General features: G+C 43.7%; 1 protein-coding gene across 4 annotated transcripts; it reads right to left on the bottom strand.

Moving 5' to 3' along the window:
* Positions 1 to 3792: 3792 nt before the first annotated feature.
* LOC129818744 (RILP-like protein 1) lies at positions 3793 to 20300 on the bottom strand. Of its 4 annotated transcripts, XM_055874930.1 has the most exons (11): positions 19697 to 20300; positions 16620 to 16767; positions 12268 to 12386; positions 11724 to 11822; positions 9859 to 10002; positions 9625 to 9642; positions 8713 to 8880; positions 7750 to 7800; positions 7510 to 7664; positions 7221 to 7328; positions 3793 to 6180 (listed from the first exon to the last, which is right to left on the bottom strand). In XM_055874930.1, exons 1-11 carry the CDS (start codon positions 19982 to 19984, stop codon positions 6048 to 6050), a joined length of 1431 nt encoding a protein of 476 aa, XP_055730905.1. In that variant the 5' UTR covers positions 19985 to 20300; the 3' UTR covers positions 3793 to 6047. The 4 variants fall into 4 exon arrangements, with proteins under 4 accessions (XP_055730905.1, XP_055730903.1, XP_055730904.1 ...); XM_055874928.1 differs by lacking the exons at positions 8713 to 8880; positions 9625 to 9642; XM_055874929.1 differs by lacking the exons at positions 7750 to 7800; positions 8713 to 8880; positions 9625 to 9642.
* Positions 20301 to 20420: the final 120 nt, after the last annotated feature.

Raw genomic sequence — 20420 nt, 5'->3', positions numbered from 1 at the left:
TCCCATCTCTTCAGCACTCCACCAATCAGGCCTTTGTGGTAGAGTGGTCAGACGGAAGACACTCCTCAGTAAAATGCACATGACAGCCCACTTGGAGTTTGACAAAAGGAACCTAAAGAACTCTCTGGTCTGATGAAACCAAGATTGACCTCTTTAGTCTGAATACCAATTGTCACATCTGGAGGACACCTGGCACCCTTCCTACAGTGAAGCATGGTGGTGTCAGCATCATGCTGTGGGGATGTTTTTCAGCAGCAGGGACTGGGAGACTGGTCAGGATCGAGGCAAAGATGAATGGAGCAAAGTCCCGAGAGATCCTTGATGAAAACGTGCTCCAGAGTGCTCAGGACCTAAAACTGTGGTGAAGGTTCACCTTTCAACAGGACAACAACCTTAAGCACGCAGCCAAGACAACGCAGGAGTGGCTTCAGGACAAGTTTCTGAATGTCCTTGAGTGGCCCAGCCAGAGCCTGGACTTGAACCCGATGAAGCATATCTGGAGACCTGAAAAAAGGAAGTACCCGTGCTAAGACCTATTCAACGCTGGTCTGACCAATCGGAATCCATGCCCGCTACCAAGGACTGTGGGCTCTCCTCCATGGCCAACGTAAGACATTAAAGCGTGTTAACCCTCGCAAGACTGCCGGCCCAGACAGCATTCCTAGCCACATCCTCAGAGCATGCGCAGACCAGCTGACTGGAGTGTTTACGGACATATTAAATCTCTCCCTATCCCAGTCTGCTGTCCCCACTTGCTTCCACCATTGTTCCTGTACCCAAGAAAGCAAAGGTAACTGAACTAAATGACTATCGTCCCATAGCACTCACTTCTGTCATCATGAAGTGTTTTGAGAGGCTGGTCAAGGATCATATCACCTCTACCTTACATGCCACCCTAGACCCACTTCAACTTGCTTACCGCCCCAATAGATCCACAGATGATACAATCGCCATCGCACTGCACACTGCCCTATCCCATCTGGACAAGAATAACTATGTAAGAATGCTGTTCATTGACTATAGCTCAGCATTCAACACCATAGTGCCCTCAAGCTCATCATTAAGTTTGGGGCCCTGGGTTGAGACCCAGTGCAACTGGGTCCTGGACTTCCTGACGGGTCGTCTCCAGGTGGTGAGGGTAGGAAACAACAACTCCACTTCGCTGATAGCCATCATAGCGCTTGATGATTTTTGCAACTGCACTTGAAGAAACATTCAAAGTTCTTGAAATTTTCCGGATTGACTGACCTTCATGTCTTAAAGTAATGATGGACTGTCGTTTCTCTTTGCTTATTTGAGCTGTTCTTTCCATAATATGGACTTGGTCTTTTACCAAATAGGGCTATCTTCTGTATACCACCCCTACCATGTCACAACACAACGGATTGGCTCAAACGCATTAAGAAGGAAATAAATTCCACAAATGAACTTTTAACAAGGCACACCTGTTCATTTAAATGCATTCCATACCTCATGAAGCTGGTTGAGAGATTGCCAAGAGTGTTCACAGCTGTCATTAAGGCAAAGGGTGGCTACTTTGAAGAATCTCAAATTTAAAATATATTTAGATTTGTTTAACACTTTTTTTGGTTACTACATGATTCCATATGTGTTATTTCATCGTCGTGATGTCTTCACTAATATTCTACAATGTAGTAAATATTAAAATAAAGAAAAACCCTTGAATGAGTGTGTCCAAACTTTTGACTGGTACTGTACATTTTGTAAAATACTGGTTAGCATTGATGCAATGGATAAAGTTAATTTTTAATTTTTTTCAGAAAGAGTGTTTTTGACTATGTGTTTCTGAAGAAAGTTGACATGAAACATTCTGGGGATCGCAATGTTTATTGACAGGGCATATTTGAATAAAAGGCAACAAGCTGTATCAAAACAACGAGACATTCATCATATCTGGAATCCTTACAATAGAAATCTACCACCAGGTGTGAAGGGGCTCCATGAAGTTTGTATATGATGACACATCTGCCCATGTTCAGATAACAATACTGTATTATTTATTTCCCTTTATGTGTAAATTATGTTGTAGATGTTGCCACCAGCAGACAAGATATCATTTCTCTTGACTATTAATTATTTTTGTCACAATAAGCGTTGCCCTATTTTTGCACTTCCCTTTTGTCTCTGGCATTCTAAAATAAATGATTTAACAGTTCTCCAGTCATAAGAATAGTGTCAATGTTCTCATAGTCAGGCTGAAGCATCATGTCTGATTGACAGAGTCAGAACTACTCCTCAGGATCCAAAAGCTCCCTCGTCCACACTGACCATTTTGCTTCTCACAAACCATCTTGCAGCCATAGCACAGAGTTTGGCAAACTACTCTCCATGTTTGACCAAATATTCCACGACAACATTGTAAATGTGCATCTAAATTGAGTGTTGTTTGTCTTGTCTTGTCACATTTGGTTCCAACATGACGCCCATTCAAATTTTATATATCAAATAGTTTACTTTTGCTTCATATGTACACCACTTGGCTAGTCCTGAAGGCACCATAAAATGCCGGAAAACAAAAAAGCAGCAGCAAGTAGCATCTGGTTAAATTAATTCAAAACAAAAATACTCTTTCCATAAGACATTGTAAAACTATAACTTTATGTGCTTAATTCACCATTTGAAAAATATAAAACCTCTAACTTGGGAATTTTATTCTAAAAAGGCTTCCCAAACTTCTAACAACAGTATGTATTTGGCAGAGCATGTTGTTGGGGAAGCAAAATAGTTGTATTGAGAATATAGTTACCAACCATCTAGTTTGATCATGCAGTCAAGGAATAGGCAGGATGTTCCAGATGTGAAATTCAAAAATCCCAACTCAAAACCCTGTAACACGTATTATTTTATGTACAATGCCAATCTGTTAAATAAAAAAAGCCACCACATACTGCATGTTCACACACCTTTTAGCCAGTGCTGGTGAGGGGCATAGCCACAGCGCCCCCTAGCTGCCGCTGAGGACATGACTGGTCGAGCTCAAGGTCAAGGGGGTATGATGATTAATCAGCGTCTGCTACATCTCGGTCTGTATTCGGTTTCTTTACTGGACATAACTCTCCTCCTCCCTCTCTAAAACCTGTGACTCGTGATTCTCTTTCTGTTGTTTCTGACGTGGTTCCTCCATCTCGCTCTCCTCTCACCTGTCAACCATACTTTATGTACTTTCCACAAGCCTACCAAGCCTGACTATTGTCTCTCTCTTACACCTACTATGTTTCTGTCCGTTCAAACATAAAGGGAACCGCTCTGTGCATCTGTCAATTCTCCTGGGTTTCACTTTTGGATAAATAAAGGCTTTAGGGAGTTTTTTTTCTTCTTCTTCCAGAAGTCAAACGGAATCTGTTCCTCTTCACCCTCAACTCTCTCTGTCCTGTCACTTAGAAGCAGCAATGTCATAAAATCCCACTATACCGTAGCAGGCACAGTAATATTGCTTGAATAGTGGAGACAGCTCCTGTTTTCTTTACGACTTGCGGTAACTCTCCGTGGTTCTAAATCAATAGTTGTTTAGTGGTCCGAAACTTAATTTGCTTGACCATGCTGTTAGATCATGTAACGGTTTATTATGTGCGATATGCTTTGTGGACTTCACTGGACAGAAGTTGCTCTCCGGTTTTGTGATGAAACAAATGTGTGGTTGAATTTATTCTGCCACTGTGTCTAATTGTCTCGGCCTTTAGGCCTATATATCACGGTCGCAAGGCACATGAACGGACAGGTTATAGAGCAAACAACGCAATTATCACAACGCATAGGTTGTAGTATGGGGGGGGGGGGGGGGGGGGATCTGTCTTGGCTTCTGCAGTGATTTTACCCATGCAGCGCTACTGCACACTAACCACAGTCCCAAGGCAAGGCAAGGAGTTCACTGACAAAGGAGGTTAGGAAACACTATTCTAGATGCTGGGTGAATGACTGAATTACTCTGTGACTTGGAGCTGATGTGCTGTACTCAGCTGTACTGTGAGGTGAGCTGACCATTACGATGCTTTCAGGGACAGTTCAAAATGTATCCTATCCTAGTCAGGGTACCCCCCCTAATCCACAATATTGGTTTCAGGTGTTGGAGAACACCATTGAAAGCATGTCCCAGCTAAGTTTTACTCACAGTACATTTGTGTTAGGCTAGAAGTGTTTCTGTCGGGTTTCTGTACTGCCCATGTGATGGCAGAGTATGCAAAACAAATGTACACCCGATTGATACCAATCTTCATGATATCATTCTGCCAGGTAGGCCTACTTTTGCAGTCAACATTTAATTGGAAGGTTTGGGGGGAAAACATTATAAATGACTGTTTCAGCATTGTAAATGGCTGTTTCAGCATTGTAAATGGCTGTTTCAGCATTGTAAATGACTGTTTCAGCATTGTAAATGGCTGTTTCAGCATTGTAAATGGCTGTTTCAGCATTGTAAATGGCTGTTTCAGCATTGTAAATGACTGTTTCAGCATTGTAAATGGCTGTTTCAGCATTGTAAATGGCTGTTTCAGCATTGTAAATGACTGTTTCAGCATTGTAAATGGCTGTTTCAGCATTGTAAATGGCTGTTTCAGCATTGTAAATGACTGTTTCAGCATTGTAAATGGCTGTTTCAGCATTGTAAATGGCTGTTTCAGCATTGTAAATGACTGTTTCAGCATTGTAAATGGCTGTTTCAGCATTGTAAATGGCTGTTTCAGCATTGTAAATGGCTGTTTCAGCATTGTAAATGGCTGTTTCAGCATTGTAAATGACTGTTTCAGCAGGCAAGACATGCCTGCTGAACACCGTGGATGTTATAGTTTTCCCATTAGAAGTGTGTAATTCAGGCTGACTACTAGCATCTATTGAGTTGCAACGTCCCATAAATTGAATGTCCAAATCAACTTAAAGTATCAACAAAGGGTTTTGCATCGACACAATTCGAAAGGACGCCTACAGCTAAATTGTTTTTATTATTTGCGATTCTCAAATTATTATTTGGATTCCCATGATTCGATTCACCACAATTTAACCCCAACTACTACTGTACAATTTTTATTTCACCTTTATTTAACCAGGTAGGCCAGTTGAGAACAAGTTCTCATTTACAACTGCGACCTGGCGAAGCACATCGTTCAGTTAGTAAAAAATAATCATTTAAAAGAATCGATTCATTTGAATTAAATTCATCACTATTTTATTAAACATTTTACTATTTTTAGAACTGTGAAGAGGGGAATCAGTTATATAGTAGATAAAATGTGTTTGGCCTAAACAAGATGAATAGGAGAGCTTTTTGAGCTGCATATATCATGTCTTGACTGTTCTTTCCTGCGCAATGATGCCCCTGGCCTCTCTACTGCCTATCAGCTATTCGTTTTTGTTCTTGTGGATTTATATTGAAAATCGGTGCAGATTTGAATGATTTTATGTGTGATATGATTGCCAGTTAACTTATTGCAGATCCACCTACCACTATTGTCACTATGTATAGAGGGCAGGATAGAGTTGACTGTATAGTAATCATGCAGAAAAGCGTAGTGCATAAGGGAAGTACCAAAACACTTTGATAGGGGAGGAGCAAGCAAGCAGATGAGGAAATGTGACTATATGGAAGACATTATATAGTCATACCTGCAAAATGGGGAATGTAAACCAGGGAAAAAATACACCACCCTCCCGTGCCCAATAAAAAAATTACACAACCCTCCCCAAAGCAAAAATATATGTTTGACAACCCTCCCCTATTTTGGGCCAACTCCCCACCGCAGTAAATTTCGAACTGTCCCTTAAGTGCTGCTGCAGCTCACATGGTGGGCATGGGCGGGGCATTACAGTGAGATGGTTCTGAGTGACCTCATCATAAAGCGCTGTCCAATCACTACGTCACGTTCTCCTGGTAAGACGTTGCACGCATCAACCAATGGTTGCGTGCCCCGTCATTGACTATTTCATCGCCTGACAGATTGCTATAACATGTGATGTGGTAGCTGATACTTAAAATACCTATCCATGCGTTGTAAGATCTGGCAGGCGTCAACAACGCCTGGTCAGAGGAACGTGCCCTATATGTGCTGCAAAGCCTCCTGGGCCTGTTCGGTGTACACCTCATCCTTTCCCGCCCACGAGCTGAAGCTGTCTTCAAACTGTGCATTCCGTTGGGAGTTCCGCCTCTTGTCGCGAGAGAAGAAGCTAAACCTGAGAGAGGAGAGGAAGCGAGGATGGAAAAGTACAGAGAAAAGAGAGACAAAAAAGTGGACTTCACTACCCAGCGTCATTGTTGCCCTATGTCCTCCAGACATATTCTTTAGTCTCTCATGACTTTAGAGTTCTGTGGTTATAACTGTTAAAATACAGAGAACTGAGATGCATTTCTACACAGTGAGTTCTGAGATAAGACAAAGTGCATCATGGTTAGAGTTATATGCACAAAGCAACAGAAGCAGAGGAAAATCAATAGTTATAAAAAATCTGTTAGTGAATCGAAAACGGGACAGGAAGTGAATACACACCCTATTCTGACTGGCTGATTTTAATGATCTACCATCTTTCCATTGGACAGTGATTTAGATAGCCCCACAGTCAGCCAATCAGAATACAAAAATCTACAGCGGATGAGAGGGTCCATGCAGGTGCGATAACCAGGGCCCAGAGTTTTTACTGGTCAGATCACAAAGTCAGGAAAAACTCCTGGCCCCACCAATACGACATACAGGGGGAAGAGGGTGTTAGCTAAGACAGTGAGTGACACAGAGGCCAACCAATGACGGGGGGGGTCGTACAAGGGATATGAGATGTCTGATTGGCTGTAAAGTGGGGTCATCTGAAATCAACCCAGCTGCCACCATCGGCATTATGGCTGTGAAGATCCTGTCAAACAGAGGTACACACACAGAGGTACACACACAGAGGTACACACACACACACACACACACACACACACACACACACACACACACACACACACACACACACACACACACACACACACACACACACACACACACACACACACACACACACACACACACACACACACACACATTCACAGAAAGACAAGCGAAGATAGAGAGAGAGGGAGACGGAAGAGAGGGACCACATCAAACACAGCCCATTTGATGTATTTCCTTCCGCTGTGAGATACATTACTGGTGTGTTGCCAGCTGGTGGATACTCTAAACCACACCCAGTTTGGTGTAGATCAGAATCCAGCGTATCTGCGGGTGTGTGGTACGTACAGGCGTTTGATTCCTGACTCGGGCTGTGCGTTGGGTCGGGGCCGTGCCCTCAGTTGTTCGGGGGAAGGGGAAGGAGTAGGGGTGCCGGTCTCGTCCTCCGCCTCTTCACTGGAGAGAGAGGAAGAACAGTCACCACTCCACCATCATCATTGTCAATATTGTTGACTCCAGTATTGTTAACTTTTAACTTCTTAAGTTTAACCTGACAACTTGTGTTAATCTCATCTGATTGATTGTTAAAAAATTAAAAAACATGTTCTGTTTGTATGGTGAAAATAAATAGGGCTGCCTTTTGTAGTAGGCGATCTCCTCCTGCAGCATGAACACTTTGGACTTGAGCTCGTTTCTCTCGTGCAGAACGTCTCTCAGCTCCTGCAGTGTGAACCGGGGCCTGTTGGGATCCTTCTGGTCCAGGCCTCCCCCCTCCTCATCACATAGCGCCTCCTAGTGAGGTACAAGCCACATTACACCATGGGACGAAGGAAGAAAGGAAAGGAAGGAATAGAGGACAGGCAGGAAGGAGGGATACCTTGGTAAAGTGTTGGAACAGAGCAGGTGTGTCCTCATCACACATCGCCTCCTAGTGGCACAGGAAGAGAACTGTAGGTCAGACACTGGGCCCTGTTCCAATACTTAATAAATGCACCCTTCTCTCCTTCCTTCCTTCATTCCCTACAGCCAGAAGTGCACCTCAGGTTGAGATACTTCAGACTAACTCACTGCATGCAACCAACAGAGGTCAGTCATGCAGAAAACAGTCATAAGCCACTCTGTAGCAAATGATGTGTGAAAAAAGAGGCTCTAAGGACAGTCATGCTATAACCGTTACAGGCTGAGCTTGTGTTCCGAGGTTCTGTTGGTACAAACTACATACTCTGCTATGACGTGTGTTGCAGGGACTAGTCCATGTGCTGTTACAGGGGTGTCAGAGCAGTCTATGTTTAGAGGTGAGAGCTGCAGTGGTACGGTCTGGTCCAGTGGGTGTAGGGACAGTTGGTTCTCACACGCACACACACACACAGTCTGACATAGTTGGCACAGGGATACTTAACTCACACATGCTCTGTGCCGTCAAAATCAACAGTTAGGGTGCTCACACTGGGGTAGTATAACTGCAGGCAGGAGCACGCACACACTCCCACATACACACTGTGCACGTTTATAACACACCCCGACACACACTCCAACACATACCGTATGCGTACACAACACCTCACTCTTCCTCTTCCTCTCAAACACACACCCATGTGGTAAAGTTAGGGAAAAGGGTTCACTGACTCAAGGTTGGCTGAATCAAAAACACAGCCCTTGAAATGCAATCAAATTTCCCAACCCCACACGCATACAGGTGAACGAGGCAGCATCTCAACTCTGTGCTCTAGCGATAGCAGCATCAATAGAACACAAGGGGACAGTGTGTGGTGCAAAGGTTAGAGGTCACGGCAAACACACCATTCTGGGGGCGGCTAGCTAGCTAGCACAACGGTGTTACCCATAGCAACACTGCCTCTTCCTCTACATCCTCATCATCGTCATCCAGGGACGGGAGGCGCGGGGCCGGATCGTACCCCCCCAACATCAGCTCAGGGTGGTAGTGTCTGTCTGGTTCTGGCCAGCCCACACCCTGAGCCCCCACCTCTGTGGAGCAGGGGCTACCAGGCTGTGAGGGGGAGACATGTTTTGTATTGTACCTTTATCGAGGGTTAGTCATTGTAAAAGAAAAGTGACAACATAAATGTTGCTGCAGAGTACCGTGGGTGATATGTGTTCCACTTTCTGTACGAAGACTGTGAAAAATCTGTTTTTCATTTGGCTACCATTAAACCAGTTTGGTGTGCATGTGACTACAAAGGTCATTGCCAGGTCACTTTTAGCTGTCCTGAATTGTCTGGCTGCCTTTCTGTCTCCCTCTACATGTCTCTGGCTTGCATGCTGGTTGGCTGGCTAGCTGGCTGTGGAGGGGTAGAGAGCGGGGCTATTTCCGTCCTGCCCCCCTTCCCTCCACCTCCACCTCCCACCCCTCATATGATAGCCAGGTCATGTTTTCCAAGGAGGCAGAGACTCCGGCTCTACAGGCTGTCAGTCAGACTGCTATAAACTGACTCAGGCTGCAAAGATTCTCTCATAGATGTGGAAAGAAAAGACAGGGTTATAATGGAGCACATAGGGCTGCTGGGGGCAAGTCTACCTGTAATAACTGTGGAGTTACCTGTGCAGGTGAGCCTTAACTGTGTAGCTGCCAGTGTGCCTGGCTGGTTCTGCCGACCTGAGCAGGTGTTGTTATTACCTGTGCGGGGGAGGGGGGCTGGGGAGATGTTGTTATTACCTGTGTGAGGGAGGGGGGCTGGGGAGATGTTGTTATTACCTGTGCGGGGGAGGGGGGCTGGGGAGATGTTGTTATTACCTGTGCGGGGGAGGGGGGCTGGGGAGATGTTGTTATTAGCTGTGTGAGGGAGGGGGGCTGGGGAAATGTTGTTATTACCTGTGTGAGGGAGGGGGGCTGGGGAGATGTTGTTATTACCTGTGTGAGGGAGGGGGGCTGGGGAGATGTTGTTATTAGCTGTGTGAGGGGGGGGGGCTGGGGAGATGTTGTTATTACCTGTGTGAGGGAGGAGGGCTGGGGAGATGTTTTTATTACCTGTGCGGGGGAGGGGGGCTGGGGAGGAGGCTCCTCTAGACCCTGAGGCGTGTCTCCTTGCAGGCGCTCCCTTAAACGTGTCACTTCCTGTCGAAGTGCTCCCATTTCCTGTACTCGTGCCTGAGCTCCCGCCTCCAGTTCCACCTTAAGATACAAATATAATAATATACTGAACAAAAATATAAACGCAACATGTAAAGTGTTGGTTCCATGTTAAATGAGCTGAAATAAAAGACAACAGAAATTTTCCATACGCACAAAAAGCTTATTTCTCTCAAATTTTGTGCACAAATATGTTTACATCCCTGTTAGTGAGCATTTCTCCTTTGCCAAGATAATCCATCCACCTGACAGGTGTGGCATATCAAGAAGCTGATTACACAGGTGCATCTTGTGCTGGGGACAATAAAAGGCCACTCTAAAATGCACAGAGCGTGCAATTGGCATGCTGACTGCAGGAATGTCCACCAGAGCTGTTGCAAGAGAACTGAATGTTCATTTCTCTACCATAAGCCGCCACCATCGTCATTTTAGAGAATTTGGCAGTACGTCCAACCGGTCTCACAACCGCAGACCACGTGTAACCACGCCAGCCCTCCACTTCCGCCTTCTTCACCTGCGGGATCGTCTGAGACCAGCCACCTGGACAGCTGATGAAACTGAGGAGTATTTCTGTCTGTAATAAAGCCCTTTTGTGGGGAAAAAACGAATTTTGATTGGCTGGGCCTGGCTCCCCAGTGGTTGGGGATGGCTCCTATGCTCTCCCAGGCCCACCCATGGCTTCGCCCCTTCCCAGTCATGTGAAATCCATAGATTAGGGCCTAACATGCTGACTAGACCGGACACGCACGTGCGTCCTGGTGCTCCATCGCTCGCATGTGGATTCTGTACATCCACATCAGGACACAAAGATTGAAATATCAAAACGAACTCTGAACCAACTATATTAATTTGGGGACAGGTCGAAAAGCATGAAACATTCAAGGCAATTTAGCTAGCTAGCTTGCTGTTGCTAGCTTATTTGTCTTGGGATATAAACATTGGGTTGTTATTTTAACTGAAATGCACAAGGTCCTCTACTCCGACAATTAATCCACAGATAAAAGGGTAAACCTAGTTAGTTCTAGTAATCTCTCCCTCCACCTCCAGTCTTCTTCATTTTCGGACTTTATATGGCGGTTGGCAACCAACTTTAAGGTGCATTACCACCATCAACTGGACTGGAGTGTGGACCTCAGTTCATCTTTCAATCACCCATGTGGGTATTGTCACGACTTCCGCCGAAGTTGGTCCCTCTCCTTGTTCGGGCGGCGTTCGGCGGTCGAAGTCACCAACCTTCTAGCCATCGCTGATCCATTTTTCATTTTCCATTGGTTTTGTCTTCCATCACACCTGGTTCCTATTCAATCAATTACATGTTGTGTATTTAACCCTCTGTTCTCCCCCCATGTCCTTGTCTGTAATTGTTTTCTTGAAGTGCTTGTGCACGGTATGCTGGTATTACCGGGTTTTGTTTGACCCATTTATTTGTATTGTGGACGGTGGTTTATGGATATTAAACGACACTGTTGCGCCTGACTTCTCTGCCGCCAGTACGCACCTCACTACAGGTATATGCTCCTAAAAACCAATGAGGAGATGGGAGAGGCGGGACTTGCAGCTCGTCAATGGCTACGCAGACGCTCAATGACGCGGGCGAGCACGTTATTTCAGTTGACTGATTTCCTTAAATGAACTTGTGGAAATTGTTGCATGTTGCATTTATATTCTTGTTCAGTATACATTGTTGAAGTACTTCTGAACTATTTTGTTTTGCAAATACTGTGGGTAATAAAATATGCATTACACATCCTAAGGCGCCGAACCTTCTGCTCGATGAGGGCTTTCCCCTGAGCTTCCACCACGGAGATCTTGTGGCGCAGGTCATGGTTGATCTTCATCAGACGAGACTGCTGCTGCTGGAGCTAGAGAGGTGAAGGGATGGAGGGGAAGGGAGACGCAGGGAGGAAGATGGATGGATGGGGTGGAGGTAAAGAGGGGGTAGAGACAAGAAGAGATGGTGGTAGAGTGAGCCGGAGAGAGAGTTAGGAGACAGGCGGAATAGAGAGGAACGTGGGGCCCAGAGAGTGAAGAAGTACAGGGGGATGTGACAGAGGGAAACAGAGAAAAAGAGAGGGTCAGGTCATTGATCCATCAAATCAATACACTTTAATAAATAAACAGATTCCCCCATAGCCTACAAGCAGTCCCTGACCCCTGACCCAGTCTCCCCTTGACACTGATCTACGGTCAGTTTTGTGTTCTACCTCCTAATGGTTAAGGTTGGGATTGGGGAAGGGTTAGCTGATCTTAGGTCTGTGCAAAGGGACATGTTCTACCCCAAGCAAGCACCCATCCTGCTGTCCTTACTGCCTCAACGTCCTCGTTCCTGAGCGTGAGCTCGCGGTCTTTGGCTCGGATCTCGTCTCTCTGCTTGTCCACCACCTCCTTCAGCTTCTTCATCACCTGACGCTCCCGCTCCGACATACCTGGCAACGCAACAGAGAAAACATGGCAGAGCAGAGAGGGTTAACTCAGTATGGATGAACAATATAAATACCTGGCAGCCAAGACACAGGAGAAAGGATCCAACTTAGAACAACATGAATACTCTGTGTGAGTATATGTGTATTATTTGTACACCTTTTGTACTGCACTAGAGAATAAATCAAGTGATTATGAGCACAGCAACCGAGTTCCTATCTGTAAGCATGACTAGCTAGGTTTAAAATAGCAAACAGGCCCACATACGTACTTGATATCTCTGACACAGAAACGGCGTACCCGTGGCTGACGCACAGCCCTGAATATCAGCAATGGAGGAAGCCAGACTTTAAAACCTCAGTCAGGACTGAGCAGGTGGAGAGGGGACTTAGTGGGGACTTATGTGTGTGTGTGATGTGTGATTATGTAGTGTGTGTGTGTGTCTAGCATAGGGATGGGCATGAGTAATCGACTCAAGTACTCAAACGGACGTCAAAACTCGATCTTTAACCAAAGATCTACTTTTTTCAAATACTGTAAAAGTATTTGGTGGAATGTGCTTTGCGGCTGCCCAAACGGGTATCCTCACAAAAATGTTGTCTTGATGACAACGTTAATTTGCTTTGACTCTAGTGTTCCATTTGTACTAGTGCATTTGTCGGGCACAACGAAAAAGAAACCAAGCCACGCATCCCACAGTTCTTCTCCCTAAATTCCCTATCCCCCCCGTGTCTTACTCACTCAATTGTGTCCAACTACAATCTCTACACGCGCGTGCTGAGAGTGCACACAAAATCCCGTTAGGCCTACACAATCAAATGCCTATAAAACTCTACAGTGCCTTCAGAAAGTATTTACACTCCTTGACTTTTTCCACATTTTGTGGTGTTACAGCCTGAATTTAAAATGAATTAAATCAAGATTTTTGGTCACTGGCCTACACACAATACCCAATAATGTCAGTGGAACTATGTTATTCTATAAAAAAAAAAAAAAATACAAATGAGAAGCTGAAATGTCTTGAGTCAATAAGTACCGGTATTCAATTCCTTTGTTATGGCAAGCCTAAAAAAGTTCAGGAGTAAAAATTAACAAGTCACATAAGTGGCCTGGACTAACTCTGTGTGCAATAATAGTGTTTAAAATACTTTTTTAAATTACTACCTCATCTCTGTACCCCACACATACTGTAAGGTCCCTCAGTCGAGCAGTGCATTTCAAACACAGATTCAACCACAAAGACCAGGGAGGTTTTACAATGCCTCGCAAAGAAAGGAACCCATTGGTAAATGGGGGAAAAATAAGCATACATTGAATATCCCTTTGAGCATGGTGAAGTTATTAATTACAATTTGGATGGTGTATCAATACACCCAGTCACTACAAAGATACAGGTGTCCTTCCCAACGCAGTTGCCAGAGAGGAAGGAAACCACTCAGGGATTTCACCATTTGGCCACTGTTGACTTTAAAACAGTTACAGAGTTTAATGACTGTGATAGGAGAACAGGATGGATCAACAACATTGTAGTTACTCCACAATATTAACCTAATTGACAGAGTGAAAAGAAGGAATCCTGTACAGAAAAAAATATTCAAAAAACATGCAGCCTGTTTGCAACAAGGCACTAAAATAATACTGCAAAAAATGTGGCAAAGCAAATAACTTTTTGTCCTGAATACAAAGTGTTATGTCTGGGGCAAATCCAATACAACACATTACTGAGTACCACTCTCCATATTTTCAAGCATAGTGGTGGCTGCATCATGTTAAGGACTGGGTAGTTTTTCAGGATAATAAAATAAATGTAATGGAGCTAGACACAGGCAAAATCCTAGAGGAAAACCTCGTTCAGTCTGCTTTCCACTAGACACCGGGAGATGAATTCACCTTTCAGCAAGACAACAACGTAAAACACAAGGCCAAATCTACACTGGAGTTGCTTACCAAGAAGAGAGTGAATGTTCCTAAGTGGCCGGGTTACAGTCTTGACTTAAATCTGCTTGAAAATCTGTGGCAAGACCTAAAAATGGTTGTCTAGCAATGATCAACAACCAATTTGACAGAGCTTGAAGAATTTTGAAAAGAATTAAGGGCAAATGTTGCACAATCCAGGTGTGGAAATCTCTTAAGAGACTTACCCAGAAAGACTCACAGCTGTAATCGCTGCCAAAGGTGATTCTAACATGTATTGACTCAGGGGGTTGAATACTTATCTAATCAAGATACAGTATATTAGTGTTTTATTTTTCATTATTTTTTCCCCCTTCCACTTTGACAATACAGAGTTGTAACACAACAAAATTTGGAAAAGGCCAAGGGGTGTGAACACTTTCCGAAAGCACTGTAACTGATGGGATACACAAGCTACATTCCATGCCAAATGACAACAGTTTTACCACAAATTCAAAATAGAGTTTTTGATTGAAGTAGGAAAATATGTGTTCCAACAACGAGCTGCAGTTTTGGAATAATTGCGTCCTGTCTATTTTCCGCTTAGGCTACTTTGCAAACTGCTAGTGCCATTTAGAATTGGGTCACCTGGGCCCTAGGCTATAACCCCCCTAAACATAGACAGGCTCCACACTGAAAATATGATAAAGAAAAATAACGTATTTTTTATCAAAATCATTAAGCCTATAGGCCTACTCACCAAATAGATTTTTTTTTAACCTTTATTTAACTAGGCAAGTCAGTTAAGAACAAATTCTTATTTTCAATGACGGCCTAGGAACAGTGGTTTAACTGCCTTGTTCAGGGGCAGAACGACAGATTACTACCCTGTTTGCCCCAAACATGACACTTTGTATGCAGGACAAAACTTTTGCAGTATTACTTTGGTGCCTTGTTGCAAACAGGCTGCATGTTTTGGGATATGTTTATTCTGTACAGGCTTCCTCCTTTTCCCTCTGTCAATCAGCTAAGTATTGTGGAGTAACTACAATGTTGTTGATCCATCCTCAGTTTTCTCCTATCACAGCCATTAAACTCTGTAACTGTTTTAAAGTCACCGAGCGGTTTCCTTCCTCCCTGGCAAATGATTTAGGAAGGATGTCTGTATCTTTGTAGTGACTGAGTGTATTGATACACCATCCAAAGTGTAATTAATATACCATGCTCAAAGGGATGTCTGTTTTTTGGGGGGACCCATCTACCAATAGGCCCTTCTTTGCAAATCATTGGAAAACCTCCCTGGTCTTTGTGGTTGAATCTGTGTTTGATATTCACTGCTCGACTGAGGGACCTTACAGCTAATTATATGTGTGGGGTACAGAGATGAGGTAGTTATTCAAAAATCATGTTAAACCCTATTATTGCACACAGAGTGAGCCCATACAACTTAATACGTAACACGTTAGGCACATTTTTACTTCTGAATTTATTTAGGCTTGCCATAACAAAGGGGTTGAATACTTATTGACTCAAGACATTTCAGCTTTTCATTTGTAATAAACATTTTATCTATTTGTTTAAAACATTTTAAAAACATAATTCCACTTTGACATTATGGGGTATTGTATGTAGGCCAGTGACATAAAAAATCTCAATTGAATTCATTTTAAATTCAGGCTGTTACACAACAAAATGTTGAAAATGTCAAGGGGTGTGAATACTTCCTGAAGGCATTGTAGTATATGGGGCAATGTAGCATTTAGGATTGGTTATCGGTAATGGCTATGATAAATGAGACATTGTTTCGCACTGTTGGCATATGGATAAATGCGCAAATATTTGTTTTGTAGTGCAGGCCTTTTGTTCTAAACATGACATTTTCTTCTATTGGAGTACTCGAGTACTCAATGATAAATCATGCGAGTCCTAAACAGTCAGAAAATGTCAAATGTCTTTCCCTAGTCTAGCAGGTGTACGAAACACTGAGGGTGTTCTGTCTCTGTGCTCATTCTCATGTGTGTCTGTGTGCAGGGGGACTGTAGCCCCTCTGTGACATCACGCCAGAGCCACTCATGCAGTGATGAGCCTGGCTCAGCCTCAAACACAGAGAAGGCCTCCTTTGTGTGTGTGTGTGTGTGTGTGTGTGTGTGTGTGTGTGTGTGTGTGTGTGTGTGTGTGTGTGTGTGTGTGTGTGTGTGTGTGTTGAGAGAGCGCGAGCAAAAGAGAGAGAGAGAGAGAGAGAGAGAGAGAGAGAGAGAGAGAGAGAGAGAGAGAGACATTGTGTGCGTGTATGGGTTGAGACTGTAGGGTGTAAAGTAAAGGGTTTAGGATTCAGGGTTTAGTACCTTCGTGCCTCTGCAGGTCCTCTTCACTCATGGGGTCTTTGATGGACATGTTAGTAAGGAGTGTTTTGTTCTCTTCCTGAAGCTGAGCGATCTGAGACAACAGGTCCTGGGCCTCCCCTCTCCATACATCCTCTACCAGCTCCAGCTCCTACACACACACACACAAGAGGTACACACAAACACACAGAGTTAACAAACACACACTCCATACATCTTGTCTGCACGCACACACTCCAAACACAGACTCCTCTCCATTCATGTCTGCTCACAGCCCCGCCACAAGCACATCCTTAAAATGTGGGGTTTCCACCAGCTTGCTTGACCTGCGTGGCGTTTCCACCATATTGCCTTAACAAATTCAGTCCTCTCTGGTCAATGGTTTGAAAGCACACAAGGAAAAGAAGCCATTTGGGCTAATATTAGGACGTGGCCACAGACATACCACTGAGCCATAATTTGTTTGAGTAATCACACTCTTAGAAAAAAGGGTTCCAAAAGGGTTCTTCGGCTGTCCCCATAGGAGAACCCTTTTTGGATCCAGGTAGAACCCTTTGGGTTCCTTGTAGAACCCTTTCCACAGAACCAAAACGGGTTCATCAACGGTTTCTCCTATATAGGGACAGCCGAATAACCCTTTTAGGTTCCAGATAGCACCTTTTTTCCTACAACAGGTGCATTGATAAGCTATACAAAAGCCATCCGTTTTGTTTTCAACCTGAACTTTTACAGTGGCTTTCTCCTGTCTGTCAATGAATGTCTTCATCCTCGTGCCGTTTAAAGATAGTTGGTCTCATAGACTATACTCTGGCTTTACTGTCAGCTTTACTGTTGTTTGCATAGCCTACACACTAAAAACAAATGGTTCTATATAGTTCCAAATAAGGGTTAATTGGCTTATAACCATAGCAGAACCCTTTTTTGCGGCTATATGGAACCTTTGAAGGTTCTATAAATAACTATGCTCATAAGGTTCTAAATGGAATCTGTATGGTGCTATAAAGAACCCTTTCCTAAGGTCCTATAAAGGACCATTGAAAAACCTCTATTACAACCCTTTTTGTGGCTATATAGAACCCTTATAAATGGTTCTTTAAAGAACCTTTATGGAGAATGGTTCTATAAAGAATCTTTCTAAATCTCAAAGGATCCTTGTAGAACCATCCAGGGATTTTCATTCTTGTTTAATGGCCATGTTAAATTGTAAAAATGCCTTCGATGTTATTATTGTGTTAATTAACAAGTTGAATCAGGTGTGCTATCTCTGGAACAGCTGGGGGTCCCTGAGGAGGGAATTGAGAACTACTGACATATTTGTCAACCGTTCTTAATTGACACAAGGCCATACGTGAGTCTTTCACAAGATACTGTCACTGGCCATGGTCACATATACACCATATATACAGCATATACACACCATATATACAGCATATATACACCATATATACAGCAGTATGTGGACACCCCTTCAAATGAGTGGATTCGGCTATTCCAATCACACGCGTTGCTGACAGGTGTATAAAATCGAACGAGCAGCAGTGCAATCTCCATAGACAAACATTGGCAGTAGAATGGCCTTACTGAAGAGCTCAGTGACTTTCAAAGTTATAGGGTGCCACCTTTCCAACAAGTCAGTTCATCAAATGTCTGCCCTGCTAGAGCTGCCCTGGTCAACTGTAAGTGCTGTTATTGTGAAGTGGAAACGTCTAGGAGCAACGACGCCTCAGCCGCAAAGTGGTAGGCCACACGAGCTCACAGACGGGTACCCCCGAGTGCTGAAGCGCTTAGTTAGTTTCACACATCCCCATGTGCTACAATCGCGTAACACAACAGATTAGATCAACTGGAATGACACTCTCGTGCACAAAACGAGCTGTGAACAATGCACGACCTAAAATATTCTAATGAGCCACAGCCACTACATTTGAATTATCAATAAAAGAGGAAATAACCCTTTTTTAAACTGCAAAGAACCATTGAAGGGCTCAAAGGGTTATTTGGGTCAGTATGGTTCCACATAGAACTATCACCCTTCCCAAAGAATGCTTAAGGAACCCACATTTTTCTCTGGCCTACTTAACTTTCTACTGAACATTTCCAAAGCATTTATTTGAAGTTTACATGTAAACATATCATCCTAAGCATTTCCAGGGGCCATAACTCTACCTACATGTACATATTACCTCATATTACCTCATATTACCTCAACTAACCGGTGCCCCCGCACATTGACTCTGTACTGGTACTGCTGCTCTTTAATTATTTGTTACTTTTATTTTATTTTTCTTATCTGTATTTTTTAAAACTGCATAGTTGGTTAGGGGCTCTGTAAGTAAGCATTTCACTGTAAGGCCTACACCTGTTGTATTCGGCGCATGTGACTAATAAAGTTTGATTTGAAGTAATAAAGATGGCTCTCTTGCCTAAATCACATTTATGTCGTGACACACTTCATTTGAGTCAGGAGACACATCTCAGTCAACCAATGACAGGCCAGTTTAACTCCCACCATGTCACTGTCATGAGACCAGCAACGACATTTGTATTTTTAGTGCACCTACTCTGATTGTCGCAGAGGGACATGATTAGGGTAGAGAGATATGCCTTCATGTAAACATGTTGCAGACCTACTATGCACAGTAATGCACCGGTCAAGTGAACACTTGTGTTGTGACCCTATATATTTTGTAAGAGGATATTTCTATCCCCAAAAAAAGCCTTAGTGATTTCCTGCGACATAGCACGGGTATAGCAGCGATACAAAGAGGCAGGCATAATTGTAACAATATAGCCTATCCTCAGTCAATGAAGTGTCATTCACCTCAGAGTACAATTTTATTTGGGCATATCAGTTAGATTTTCTAAATGCCTAGTACACTTTCCAAAGTTATTGTTAAAATAATCTCATTGCATTCTTTTCATGATGGCATGGCAAATGAGTTGTCTTCTCTTAAACTTTTCTATGTTTGTTACCAGTATTGTCATATCTTCACCATACATTATTTGGCCTACCGTTATCAATTATGTTTGGTTAGAACTTGGCATATTATTAATCTTATCATGTATAAACTAATTATGACCTTCTTATGTTTCTTCTCTTTCTCCAGCCGGTCCATCCGGTCCAGCCGTAGTTTGTCCAGTTCCAGCCTCAACTCCTCTGTCTCCGGGCTGATGCTGTTCCTACTGACCATCACCTCCAGGATCTCCAGTACCCGCACCACTTTTGGCATGAGCCTGGACAGAGCCTCGCATCCATACTGATCAATGATCCGCTCAAACTCCTGGCCCACCACCGCGGCTATGTCATACACGTCCATAACCGTTAAATCGGCCACATTCTTCTCCAACGCTGACCCAAACTCTTCCATGGCTGACTGGGTGGGTGGGTGGGTTTGTATTCTGACTGTCCTCCGCTCTGGCAGTTTTCCGCAGTCTGTCCCTGCTTTACCGGGCTATTATATTTCCTTCGACACAACAAACTTCCTCCCCTTGGAAAAAGTATTTACTTTTGGTTGTTCTGCAGGTTCTGTGTGTATCGTATCCACTTCAATAAGTACAGATGCGTATCGATTGGGGTTTTCTACTCGCGTCGGACATCTTGTCAGCGATTTTTGATCAATTTGATAAAATCACCCGCTTTCCCATTGTGGTCCTGCCTACACTGTCGTTCTCTCCCGATTATGTGGTCAGATTGCAGTTTGTAATGCGCATGTCAGGAATATCAATCGGTTGAGGTCGCCGCTAGGGTGAATTTGAAAAATAAATAAAAACATGACATCTCAGTATGAATGGTTTGAGAAGAAG

The sequence above is a fragment of the Salvelinus fontinalis genome, chromosome 21 (assembly GCF_029448725.1).
Source record: "Salvelinus fontinalis isolate EN_2023a chromosome 21, ASM2944872v1, whole genome shotgun sequence".
NCBI classification, from domain to species: Eukaryota; Metazoa; Chordata; class Actinopteri; order Salmoniformes; family Salmonidae; genus Salvelinus; species Salvelinus fontinalis.
This window is presented reverse-complemented; position numbering and strand designations above follow the sequence as displayed.